At 35.9% G+C, this 14,231-nt stretch overlaps 1 protein-coding gene across 1 annotated transcript in view; it reads right to left on the reverse strand.

The window, feature by feature from the left end:
- The window catches only part of TYR (tyrosinase), an 86,088-nt gene that overhangs the window by 35,384 nt on the left and 36,473 nt on the right, over positions 1-14,231 (reverse strand). Inside the window, exon 3 of the mRNA XM_066253691.1 lies at positions 5,347-5,494. Within this exon, the coding sequence (XP_066109788.1) occupies positions 5,347-5,494 (148 nt within the window). The remainder of the gene's footprint in view (positions 1-5,346; positions 5,495-14,231) is intronic.

Consider the following 14,231-nt stretch of genomic DNA (forward strand, 5'->3'; position numbering starts at 1 on the left):
TAATAAGGTTCATAACACCTAACACAGGATGACAGATATACTTTCATTCTCTCTTTGTGGGACTGTAGCTGGAACATTTTTGGAAAGCAGTTGGGAAATATCTAACAATTTTAAATATTTGTAATAAATACCTCTCAATTTGAGTTGAAAATGTGTTCTTTAGCTATACTAACAAATCAAAATTATATATTTATATAGGGTGGGGCAAAAGTATTGTAGATTTACAGTTACTAATATGGGCAATGATACAATAATTAATAATAATATAGGAATAAACTCTGTAGTTTTTGAAACTGTAATTATCTTAAAGTTAGGCTTAATAAAATAAGGTATAGAATCTAACATGGTATCTGGATATAGTAAAGATTTAAAATGCTTGATGAGGCCCTGGCCGGTTGGCTCAGCGGTAGAGCGTCGGCCTGGCGTGTGGGGGGACCCGGGTTCGATTCCCAGCTAGGGCACATAGGAGAAGCGCTCATTTGCTTCTCCACCCCCGCCCCCTCCTTCCTCTCTGTCTCTCTCTTCCCCTCCCGTAGCCAAGGCTCCATTGGAGCAAAGATGGCCCGATGCCCCGGAGGGGCAGAGCATTGCCCCCTGGTGGACAGAGCGTCGCCCCTGGTGGGCGTGCCGGGTGGATCCCGGTCGGGCGCATGCGGGAGTCTGACTGTCTCTCCCCGTTTCCAGCTTCAGAAAAATACGAAAAAAAAAAATGTTTGATGAATGCATTTATCCTTAATTCAAGAGCAGTTAGAACACTTATATTGCAACTCCCCAAGGAATTGTCCATAGTGGTTAAGAACATGGCTCTATAGTAAGACCGTGCTGTTTAACTCTCAACTTTGTCCTTTACTAGCTATATAATTATTGAATTTTTTATATCTCTTTTTAACCTTTTAAGTATGAATAATACTAGACCTTACATTATAAACTTCTTATAGATTACATAAACCAAAACTTGTAAAGAGTTTAGAATAGGGCCTAGAATATAGTAAAAATTAAATGTATAGTATCGATTAAAATTATTATGTTAAATTCATGCTCTGATTTTTAAAAAAGGGGTAAAGAGAATTGAAATTAGTTTATGTAGTTTTTGTCTGTTGTTTTTAGACACTTTTAGCTTATGTCTTTATTTGCCCAACATGGATACTTTTTGAGGCAATTTGTTCACTGAAATGTTATCACGTTTTCTGCAAATGAGCCTTGAGGCTTATTTCCATGTTTGTTTTCTACTTCAGTTCATACTTCCCCTTTGTGATTGGTTTCAATGAGATATAAATTGTGCTTCCAATTCTTGAATACCCATCCTTGTTTTCTTTTATCCGTAGCTTTCTAATAATATCTTCCAGGATGGTACACAAATCATAATGTGCTAGGGTTGTTTTTTCGTTTACATTTCTCATTAGACTATGCTTTTTCAAACCAGGGATTCTATCTCATTATTGCTTCCTCAGTTCCTAGAGCCACATCTAAAGGTCTAGAAGCATAGTATAATCTTAAAACATGTTCATAGTGTTAAATGATTATTACACTTTGCTTTACAAGACTTGCAAAAATAATTTCTTCAATTAAAATAGCTTCTCTATAGTTTCTTTTATAGCTATAGTAAATATAATTTGCTAAGGGTTTTAAAAGTCATTTATTGATACAAATTAATTATACATCTACTAATTATATGCTAGACAAATGCTGAGAAAAATTAATACAGTGTGTCCGTAAAGTCATGGTGCACTTTTGACTGGTCACAGGAAAGCAACAAACAATGATAGAAATGTGAAATCTGCACCAAATAAAAGGAAAACCCTCCCAGTTTCTGTAGGATGATGTGGCAGCATGTGCGCATGTGCAGATGATGATGTAACACCGTGTATACAGTGGAGCAGCCCACGGCCATGCCAGTCGAGATGTGAATGGTACAGAGGAAAGTTCAGTGTGTTCTGTGGCTTGCTAAATTCGAATCCATGACCAAAGTGCAACATGAATATTGGCGCATTTATAACGAAGCGCCACCACACAGGAATAACATTACTAGGTGGGATAAGCAGTTGAAGGAAACCAGCAGTTTGGTGGAGAAACCCCGTTCTGGTAGGCCATCAGTCAGTGACGAGTCTGTAGAGGCTATACGGGATAGCTACCTAAGGAGCCCTAAAAAATCTATGTATGTGTGAGCCCACATTGAACTGCACTGAATAGGGTATGAAACTGACCAGTCAAAAGTGCACCATGAATTTACAGACACACTGTATAATAGAAGACATGGGCCCTGCCATTAATTAGGTCACATATTAGTGGGAGAGACAAAGCACAAATGAGTTACATAATCAACAAGAACAATATGAATGAAGTACACAAAATAAAGGGTAGAGAAAGAATGTTATGTGAGTTAAAAGATGGAAGCAGTGGTGTGTTGGCCATTATTTTAACAAGCACCTCTGAGAATAAAAGCTATGATTTGTAGCATTTGCCAATTTCATGTAAATACTCCTATCATAACTGATTTTAAACTATGCTTGAGGTAACCGAAGCAACATTGGGAAAAGATGTAAATATTATATCTTGCTAGCCATTGTGGGCTGGGTTTAACACACCCTAGGTGGGAGAGACGGTTATAGACAGGCATGGTCTGGACATACTTAAGGTGAAATTGAAACTAGTCTTGAAGATTGTATAGGAATTAGATAACTCTAAGAAAGTATGTTCTAGGTTTGCAAAATAGTATAAGCATTGTATAGAGGCAGGAAGAAATGTAAAATGTTCAGGCAAATATACTCAGCATGTAGTAGGTGCTCAATGAATGTATTTGACTAACTGAATGGAAGTAAATAAATAATCTGATTAAAGAAATGAGTTTCTATAATTGGAGACTTGAGAGGCACAATCAGATGCCACAGTATTCCAAGGTAATCCACAGGTCTCTGTCCTTTTTATAATATTGCTTCTTTCTCCCTCTCCATCCCCAGAAACTTCATCAGCTTGGCTGTGTGGACTCAGTGAAAGACTTTTTTGACATTTGCTGATTTTTGAGTTATTTTAATATTCACACAGATATCTAATAATATTAAGATAGGTTTAGTTGAATATTTGGGGAGTGCAGAAATTTTAAATTTTCAAAAGGGGCAGAGTGGCCTCTAAAAGACATCTGCATAATGGTTTAATCTCTGTTAAACAAACATGCTTCCAGATACTGAATCCAATTATAGCATTTTCTATAAATACACATTTGGTGGGCTAGCTGAAGATCAATTTTTTTCTCTTATCTTATATATAAATATGGGATTTGGTGGATTTGTAGCGGTCAACAAACTTTTCCTATAAGGCAACAACAACTAAATATTTTTCACTTTGTGGGCCATTTGGTCTTGGTCACAGATATTCAGCTCTGCCACTGTAGCATGAAAGCATCCATAGCTAATATGTAAATAAATGATGTGGCTCTATTCCAAAAATACTTTATTTACAAAGAAGGTAGAATATAGATTTGACCAGTAAGTCATAGTTAGTGATTCCTTGCCTAGGGCAACAAGTGTCTAGGAAATCTAGAATTCCTTAAAGTTCATAAGGTAACACTGAAGATAAAAAGAAAATGCCAGCCCTGGCCACTTGGCTTAGTGGTAGAGTGTCAGCCTGGCGTGCAGGAGTCCCAGGTTCGATTCCCGACCAGGGCACACAGGAGAAGCACCCATCTGCTTCTCCATCCCTCCCCCTCTCCTTCCTCTCTGTCTCTCTCTTCCCCTCTCGCAGCCAAGGCTCCATTGGAGGAAAGTTGGCTCGGGTGCTGAGGATGGCTCTATGGCCTCTATGTCAGACGCTAGAATGGCTCTGGTTGCAACAGAGCAACGCCCCAGATAGGCATAGCATCGCCCCCTGGTAGGCATGCCGGGTGGATCCCGGTCAGGCGCATGCGGGAATCTGTCTGACTGCCTCCCCGTTTCCAACTTCAGAAAAATACACACACACACACACAAAAAAAAAAAAAAAAAAGAAAGAAAGAAAGAAAAAAGAAAATGCCTAACACTCACAAGGACAATATAATATAAAAATGACTCAGTAAAAAAATGTTTACTGTATCTTTTCTGGTAAGATGCACCTCTTCCTTCCTTCTTTACATATGGGTATACATGGTTATAATGTTACATTGCTATCATAACTTTGATGTTTATACACTTACTATTATATACTTTTTTCTATAATAGAATTGTCACAAAAGTAATAAAAGTTTCTAATAATATTTCAGGTTAATTAATGGTCACTTTCTTATTTGATAATATATTCATGTTTCTGGGAACATGAATGAGATGGAAATGATGATGACTAAAACATTTAGTTTTCAGTTTCAGGTTTTTTTTAATATTTATAACAAGAAAAATAGAACCTGTTATATTTAACAAAGAGAATTAGGTATAAACCTGTGCTCTTTATTCATTAGCTGTTGTGAAAAAAATTACCTTGTTAGAGACAAAACAACAACAACAAAAAAGAGCCCCACATTTGTCTGTCATGATTGATACTTCATTATCCTCTCTCTTCTTGAATTCTAGACACAGACAACTGACCATCCTCCATATACTTTCTTCTCCACTATCATGGACAAGGGTTGTTGATAAGGGGGAAAAGCTCCAAGGGAATTAAATCACTTTAAATGGGATATTGAGCCATAGCGCATCCTGTCTGGAGACTTGCTCAGACCACTGATTGAGGTCAAAGACTGTCTCTGCTTATATTTGAGGATCAGGGGTTGGAGAGAAAGGAAATAATATATTGACAAAAAGAGAGAAAAAAATGTGATATAGCAGGTCAGTACCCTGTCCGGATGGTGTTAGAAAGCCTTGTACCAGCTTTATGTGACCACCTCCCTGATTATACATGCTTTATCCTAACCACTATCCCTGCAACCTTCAGAAGATGCTCCTCAGACCCTGCAGCCTATAGCCTTTCTGGAATTGGCTAGCACCTGGAAGCTTTACAGCACCTACCTTGGGGTAACTTGTATCCAAGGCTACTTAATATGGGAGTCCAAAACTCAGTTACTTTGTCTTAAGGCAAGGTAGACTAGGCTGTACTTTATAGTCTGTTGAGATCTGACTGAGTCTGGGACTGCAATTGAAATTGTACTCTTATTTGGTTTGTTTCTCCTTCTTACCTGCTTTACTCACTCATTCTCTTACTGCTTTCTCTGTAATAGAACACTAATAAAACATTCACATTCAAATCCTTAGTTTCTGTTGTTTCTGGGAGAACCTGATGTGAGACAATAGACCACCCAAACTCCTCAGCTTTTATGCTTTACCTAAAGTCACACTGCATTTAATATCAATATGCACATAATTTTATAAAGAAGTGTCTACCAACCTGTCCACAAATGTATGGTGAAGAAGGAAAATGGGATCGTTGGCAGATCCCTGTACCTGAGACATTGTTCCATTCATGTAGATGTGCAAGGCATTATGCATAGTGCTTTGAGAAGAATTTGATATCCCAGTAAGTGGGCTAGCAAATCCTGTTGGTAAAGAGAAAATTGAAAAAAAGATTAGTTTGTGTTAATGATGGAAAATCTAAGTGATTATTTCATTTGCTTTATAATTACAAGTGAAAGCCTAATTCAAAGTCATAAAATGAATAATAAAATCCATTCTGTATTGGGATCCTTTATATCCTGAATACCCAGTATTTAATAATTTAAAATACCCAGACATTTCTGGAACTGAATGATATTAATCTGGGTGCAATGAACTTGATTAATCAGCTTGAGCTAATTTGTACTTCTGCCTATTATTCCTCCTTTAGATACTGAAAACTAGTAACACCATTTTAATGATAGTTAGCATAGTTAATCTCATTTCAGTCTGTAACAACACTTAGAGCACATATTTCTAGTTATGTGTTGTTTTGCTTTCTAGTTTTGGTGGTTATTTTTAATTTTGGTTCTTGGTTCCAGAGAAGAAAGCACAATATTTGGGACCATCCATATCACTATTGATGCATCATCAATAGTCGGGAACATCAGGTCAGAATGTGATTGACTTTGCAAAATATTCATTTTGAAGTTCATCAGAACTCCATTAAATTGTTTCATTTATTGCATCAGGAATACTAATAGTGGGAATGATAATTTTAATAAAAACTATTAGTTTTTGAATGTTAATTGAGCTAAATTCTTTTCTGTGATACATGTCCTCCAATGTACAGCAACTCTGTCAATTAGAAGTTATTTTCCCCACCATAAATAAGAGAAAACTGAGGCTCAAAGAGATTATGAGTTTCCCAAGGTTACAGAGGTAACAGTAGAGTTGGGATTTTAACTCACTTAGGTTCAGCTTCAAGATCTGAGCTCTGGATAGTTTATATTCTCTCTCACACACTCTCTGGGAAGAGGTAGAGTAAGATATTATTTGAGTCCATTCAGATAAAACATAAGCAGAACTCAAGATGCAGAACCAGACAAAGAAGTCAGAGTAACAAAGTTAAGTTGTAAGCTGGAACCAAGTTGGGGGCATATGACCAAGGGCATATTATTGAATTTCAGAATTTAGAAATATCAAGCAAGCAGAAACTGTAAAAAGATGATGGTGGTGGTAATGATGATGATGTTGTAGGCTGTCCTACACATCACAGTAAAAACACTGTGATGTACACAGGAGAGGTCTAGCTATGTTTTATGCAAATAGGATTATTTTGTGGTTCATGTCTTCATTTTTAAAGATGTAGTTTTTGACTCTTGCATTTGATGCTTTGTGATTCTCAGTAGTTCTGCCCCCTCAGGTGGTGACTTATATCCTGCTTTTGAGTTTTTTGAATTTATTCAGAGACTATAACAAGCCCTGGTCTCTCTGGGAGATTAGTTTAAGAACAATCACTTCCCTCCCATCAGAACTCTCTTATCTATGTACAGGAATTTTTCTCAAAGTTTCAGGATTAATTTCACATAACCTTCATAATTATTCTACAAATTAAGTATCATCATCATCTCCACTATACAGACTTGGAAAAAGAGGCTTAACAAGGTCAGGTAACTTCTGTAAGATTGAGAAACAAGTAAGAGGAGTTAAGGTGTTTTATTCTTGAGCTGGATCTCTTAAATACATGACTTACTGCCCTTCCTGTACAGCAATAAATTACATCTCATGCAGGGAAATATTCTGTGCAGCAATGGTTTTTAAGCTTTTATTCTTGAGTAGCACCAAATGAAGCATTTTAAATCATTTACTATCACTTTTAGGAAATATATCTTATTTACCACCATTCACATAAAAAATACCTAAACATATTTTATTATATTCTGAATTTTCTGTGGTTTCCTTTTTTCATTTAATCATGTTTTTATTCTATTTTCCCACAGAATTATGCCTAAATGTTATATGTTATACTTGAAAGATTTAAAAATAACTGTTATGTCAGCCTGTCTTATTTTTCTGCAAAAAAAGTAGGTATAAATATTTAAGCTTTTTAAACACTTTATATGACAATTAACTTAATCTTCTGGATTAGTTATCATTAAATAATTTAGTCACAATTTATTTTAAAAATTGTTTATATTTTAAAATTACTATTGACATACAATATTATTTAGTTTCCGGTGTACAACATAGTGATTAGACATTTATATAACTTACTAAGTGATCACCCTAATAAGTCTTGTACCCATATGACACTATACATAATTATTACAATGTTATTGATTATATTCCCTATACTGTACTTTACGTCCCTGTGACTATTTTTATAACTGGCATTTTGTACATCTAAAATAATTATTAAATATGAAAAGAAAAATTTTATTAAAAGTTAATTTCTTAATAAGATTGATGAATGTAGAGGGGGATAAATGGTGATGGAGGGAGACTTGACTTGGGGTGGTGGACACACAATGAAATATACAGATGATGTATTATACAATTATACACTTGAAACCTGTATAATTTTATTAACCAGTGTCACCCCAAAAAATTCAATAAAATTTTTTAAAATAAATTCAGAGATCCATGGGTGAATATGATTCATTGCTAGAAAGAATAAAGTTCAACATAAATTCTGTTCTACATTCTAAAATAGAAATTTATATCCTGAGAAAACTGTTCTTGTAAATAAGTAACTAGGTAGGATTAAAAATATTTTTATATTAATTTTGCAGAATCGTTTGAACTCATTTTATGTTATATATGCCAAAAATAAGGTACAGATCCAGGATCTAAATAATCTGATCCATCAGGTGACAACTCAATCAAGAATTCTTCAATGAAAACAATCTTATAAATGATACATTTATTTACAAACCACTCGACTGGCAGTACTTTTGCTACTTCATCACTAAAGTCATTCCCTCCAGCAACACTGGCACCAATATTTTGAACCCTTTGCCTGTCTGGCACCGTGTAGGTTTTACCCTTTCTGGGAAAGTGCCATGGTGAGAATGGACTCAGCGCAGGATGAAAGGTGCGTGTGCCTTTCTGCTGGCAAGTCAGAGAAGGGAGGCTGTGAAAGTGGAGGTGATGAAGGAGAAGCTTCAGAAGCCTCTCTCAGATTCACTTCAGGAAACTATACCATACCTTGGAAGAGGACCTGGAAATACAGTTTCTTAAAGCTCTCTGAGCCATGTACCCTTAAGAGAGTTTTAGTGACCCTGCAGTCGTATGTCTATCCCAGTTTGAAGATACTGCTATAGAGAAAAAACTTCCATTGTTAACTAGAACAGTTTAATTTCTATGTTACCGTATTTCCCCATGTACAGGACGCTCCCATGTGTAAGATGCACCTTAATTTTGGGGTCCGAAATTTGAAAAAAAATGTATTACATAAAGTTATTGAACTCAAGTTTTATTCATCATAAAATTCATACAACTCCTCATCCACGTGAAAAAATGGGAAATGCAAGTAAAAAAAACTACAACCACTGTATAAGACGCACCCAGTTTTTAGACCGCAAATTTTTTGAAAAAAAGTATGATGTATACATAGGGAAATATGGACTTATAAAATATATGACCTTTGTCAAGTTAATTATCTTATCTGAGCCTCCATTTCTTTATTGGTAGAAAAGAGAATAGTTAATGCCCATGTCTATGATTTTCATGAGTATTCATTTTGATAGCATTAATGAAGCACCTGCTATATAAAATTTGGTGCAAAAATGGATGCTTCCTCAGTAGAAGCTATCATTTCTATAAGCTCATTGAATCTGACACATGGGTGCTTATCATAAGAGCTACTAACCAAGACTAGCAGAAAAGTCTGTTTTGCCACATCTTCTCACCACTAGAACGCATTCCAGCACCAAACACCTCTTCCCTTTCTGAACTTCATTGCTCTACAGAAACCTGCTTGCTGCTTGCCCTCATTCAACAATACGTGCTCTTGGGTGATCCTAGGAAGTGGGATTGCCATTCTAAGAGTGTTTTCAGCAAGGTTAGTGTTTGTTTACTTCTTTTGCTAACATGGCAGATGTTGCATCTAGGAAGGATTCCAATGTTATTAAGAAAGCACATATAAACAAGATGCCCATGGGTTTTTCTAGAATACATTGTGGTATATGCTTAGAAATAGTTCAGAGATACAGGTGGAACAAACACCCAGCCTCTTTGTGATAGAATATCAGATTGTTAACATAAACACCTGATTATATTAACAATTTCAAATGCACTGTGTGTGTCTTGTCCCTTCAAACAAATTGGAAATACCTCAGAAGTAGGAACCAAATTCTTTGCTTTGATTTCCCACATTAAAAAACAGACTTATACATCTTTGTATTTAAAAGAAAAGCAAACATAAAATACTTATCAATCCTGCACTTACACAGTCCTATAAAGATTGAAAATAGTAAAGATACATTTATCTCCGTAAAAATCTATAAGGGGGCTTCAGAGAGCTCTGCTCTGATATTTAGGTGATAAAATAGGAAAATGTCGTGAATGTGAATAATATAAAAATGTAAATAAATAATTTTCTACTTTACTTCTTTACACTATTTTTTGGATGGACCACATCAATAGCTTCTCTTGCTGAGATTTTATTCTCTTTTATAAGAACAAGTCAAAGAAGAAATTCTAAGCAACAAATATGCAATAATAATTTATCCAACAAGCTTTTTTCTTTAATGTGCTTGATCTCGTTTGAATTTCAGGAGTGCTTGTGATGTAACTATTATCATTGTTCTGATTTTTCAAATAAGAAAACTTAAGTTTATAGAAGTTAAATAACACATCTAGATTCAAGTCAGTAATTGAGGGAATCAGGGAATTGAATATAGCATTGATTGATTTCAAAACCTGTGCTGTTTTCCCCTGTCACTAGTGTTGGATTGTGTCTGTACTGATTTGCTGACACACCTTAGAGACCTCATTTTTCTGTGTACTATGAAATTAATTTATTGAGTTGCTATTTTCATCCATTAACAGCAAGGTGTGGAATGTGTTATTGACTCACTCTTGTCCAAATATCTCCCCATGGACAGAAAGTCTAATGAGCCAGCAGGGACCCTGTTAGCAATTACAGATGTCAAAATGGCTCAAAGTTCTTTGTGAAGGGCAGTGACAGTTGCCCAAATTACTCTGTGTTATGCCTTCAAATCTGCATGCTGCATTTCTATGGGAAAATAATAAACAGTTTCAGACTGATGATAACAATAGGAAACCTCAACTTGTCAGCCCATCTCTTTCTTTCTTTCTTTTCTAATAATACTATGAGAGTGTTTGTTTTTTAATATTGATGTGCCTCTCTGATCCCTGAAGATTTAGATTTAATTGGTATAGAATGGGGCTCAGGCACCTGGAGTTTTAAGTATACCCAAGTTTATTTTAATGTGTAACCAGGGTTAAAATTCACCAATTTAGGCTAAATTGCTCTCCCTCTAAACTTGAACTCACACTTTAAAAACTTTATTGAATATATTATTTATCGAATATATTATTTATTTTGCTTAAAAATTTTCTCCCTTTATATTCTGACAGTGCAAAAGTGCTTCTGCCTTTAAAGATAAACATCATGCACTTCTGCCTTGAAATAATTTCATTCTGGTAACTGTTCCAATGTGGATCTTTGAAAATGATGTTTGAGCCAGTACTAAGCAGCAGGCACTGGGTGGACATTTTTATTTATTTATTTATTTTTAGATTTTATTGATTCATTTTAGAGAGAGAAGGGAGGGAGGAGCAGAAAGCATCAACTCCCATATGTGCCTTGACCAGGGAAGCCCAAGGTTTTGAACCGGCGACCTCAGTGTTCCAGGTCGATGCTTTTACCCACTGCGCCACCGCAGGTCAAGCACTGGGTGGACATTTTCACATATCACCTTATTTAATTCAGGATGCTCTTTTCTAGGAAGTTGGGTTATAGATGTTGCACTTTATCTTGCGTGTTGGATTTTGAAATGTGAAAAACAACATAGTTAAATCTTCAAAACACAATATGTTAATTTATTTGATTTAATTTAAGTGCATATCCAACCAAGTTTTATATCTCATAGTGTTTCAGATATTTGATTAGAAAAAAAGAGAAGATAGAAAAATGTACATCAGGGCATCTGAAGATTAAAGAGAAGTGACTGTTAAACACACTGGCTATATTCCCCCTAATTTACTCTCCTAATGTACAACATAATTTAGAAACTATGAAGTGCAGAGGCTTATAAATTTACATACAATAATTTTAGAAATTGATTGCTGAGTACTTTAAAAAGGTTTTCTATTTATGCTATTTGCAGCAGAAGCATAATATTGTAGATCAAACAGATTTTGGATCTAGGCAAGTCCTTAGCTATAATAGAAGCATTAACTTTCAGTCCAATTCAAGTTTTCTCAAATAAAGTACTAGCTCTACATCCATAAAGGTAATTAATTAGCATTTATGTTTATTAGAAAATGCTCTAAATTTGACTCAGAAACATCTTTCAAATATAGAAACAGAACAATGAGGTAAATGTAGAGGCATGTGAGCCTTACTATATAATTACATATTAAATGATGGTTAAAGTCAGAAATCCTCCACAGCCTTGGCTAGTTCGTGGTAGAGCATCGTCCTGGTGTGTGGAAGCCCCGGGTTTGATTCCCAGTCAAAACACACAGGAGAAATGCCCATCTGCTTCTCTACTCTTCCCCCTCTCCTTTTTCTCTATCTCTCTTCCTCTCCTGCAGCCAAGGCTCCACTGGAGCAAAGTTGGCCCAGGTGCTGAGGATGGCTCCATGGCCTCTGCCTCAGGCACTAGAATGGCTCCTGTTGTAAGGGAGCGATGCCCCAGATGGGCAGAGCATCGCCCCCTAGTGGACATGCCAGGTGGATCCTGGGCTGGCGCATGGGGGAGTCTGTCTCTCTGCCTCCTTGCTTTTCACTTCAGAAAAAAAAAATCCTCCACAAATTCTGTGGTCCTCAAAAGTATGATCCTAAAGCCAGCAGCATCACCAATAAACTAGTTAGTAATGCAAATACTCTAACCTAGCGGTTCTCAACCTGTGGGTCGCAACCCCGACGGGGTCACCTAAATAAAGCCATCAGAAAATACATAATGCATATCAGGTATTTACATTCCGAATCATAACTGTAGTAAAATTACAGTTATGAAGTAGCCACCAAAATTATTTTTTGGTTTGGGGTCACCGCAACATGAGGAACTGTATTGTGGGGTCACGGCATTAGAAAGGTTGAGAACCACTGCTCTAACCCCACTTGAGAACTACTGAATCAGAAAGTCAGTGGAATTTGCCACTTGTGTTAACACATTTTCCAAGTGATTCTATTACTAAGTCTGAGAACTACTGCTCTAATTGTTTTCATAAAACGTCAAATTCAGTCATAATTAGTCATGATCATCTCCACAAACTCGATAAAAGAGAGCAACAGAACCAGAACCATTTCATGTATTCTCACTTTAAATTATTATTTTAATCATCAGACTAGTTTCTCCTCTTTGTAACCTCAATATTTGTGTGTATGTTTTGTGTGTGCATGCACATGTCTAATCTTTTTTTACTTACATTTTATAAATGCACAGTATGTATATAATTACATCATCCCGTGATTTTTTCAATCTTTTATAGATCTTAGTTACAGTTTATAAACACATCTACAGAATGATCTTACATATTAAGAATAAGGGTCCACTTCTTCATGTAAAATATGTCTGAAACTTTCTTTAAGCTAAAATTTTAAATGTCTTTCTATAGTCTAAGGTTAGTGTGTTTGGGAAGACTTGGGAACACTGAACCACACAGCAGAGTCCTGTAGTTCACAAAGTTGCACAGACTGAAACAAGCAGAGATCTTCATAGACAAAAGTATCATTTAAGCTGTGTTCTTCTCTTCCTGCTCTTTACTTATGACTGAATTGATACTACTTGGTATTTTTTTTTTGGTGTATTTTCCTGTATGTGCTAAAACATTAATTATGTATTAATGCTAACTATATTTTAAGCAAAAGTTGGGTAGCTAACTATCCTAGTCTCTGATACCCCCAGACTGTTCTGGTTTTAGCCCTGAAATTTCTATGTCCTAGATAGACCAGCTTCATAAGCATGCAACTGAGTGTTCCCTACTCAGAACTGCCTATACTTGGTTCAATGCTTTGTTGTTGATATCTTAAAATTTCTTAATAATTTTCTTTTCTTTTTCCCTTTAATTTAATTAATTGGAGTGACTCTGGTTAACAAAATTATTCAAGTTTCAAATGTACAGTTCTATAACACATCATCTGTCCACTGTATTGTGTGTTCACCACCCCAAGTCAAGTCTACTTCTATCACCATTAATGCCCCATATACTCTCTCCCCACCCCCTACAGTCACCACACTGTTGTGTCTATGAGTTTTTTTCTTTCTTGTTCAATCTCTTCACTCCCCCAGCCCTATGCTTGACAGCTGTCAGCCTGTTCTGTATTTATGAGTCTGTCTCTATTTTGCTTGTTAGTTCATTTTGTTCTTTAGATTCCACATATGAGTGAAATCATACAGCACTTGTTCTTCTTTGGCTATTTCACTTAGCATAATGTTCTCCAGATCCACCCATGCTATTACAAAGGGTAAGATTTTCTTCTTTTCTGTGGCCGTGTAGTATTCCATTGTGTTAATGTACCACAGCTTCTAATCCACTCATTTACTGATGGACACTTGGGCTGCTTCCATGGTATACAATGTTTTCATTTTGCACTAGACTCTACAAATATTGTAACTTGTCTTGGTTTGCAGAAAGCCCGTATTAGCCCCAAGCATACAGATGGTTAGTTACCTTGTAAAGGTTCTATGTACCAACCCTCAT

The sequence above is a fragment of the Saccopteryx bilineata genome, chromosome 1 (assembly GCF_036850765.1).
Source record: "Saccopteryx bilineata isolate mSacBil1 chromosome 1, mSacBil1_pri_phased_curated, whole genome shotgun sequence".
NCBI classification, from domain to species: Eukaryota; Metazoa; Chordata; class Mammalia; order Chiroptera; family Emballonuridae; genus Saccopteryx; species Saccopteryx bilineata.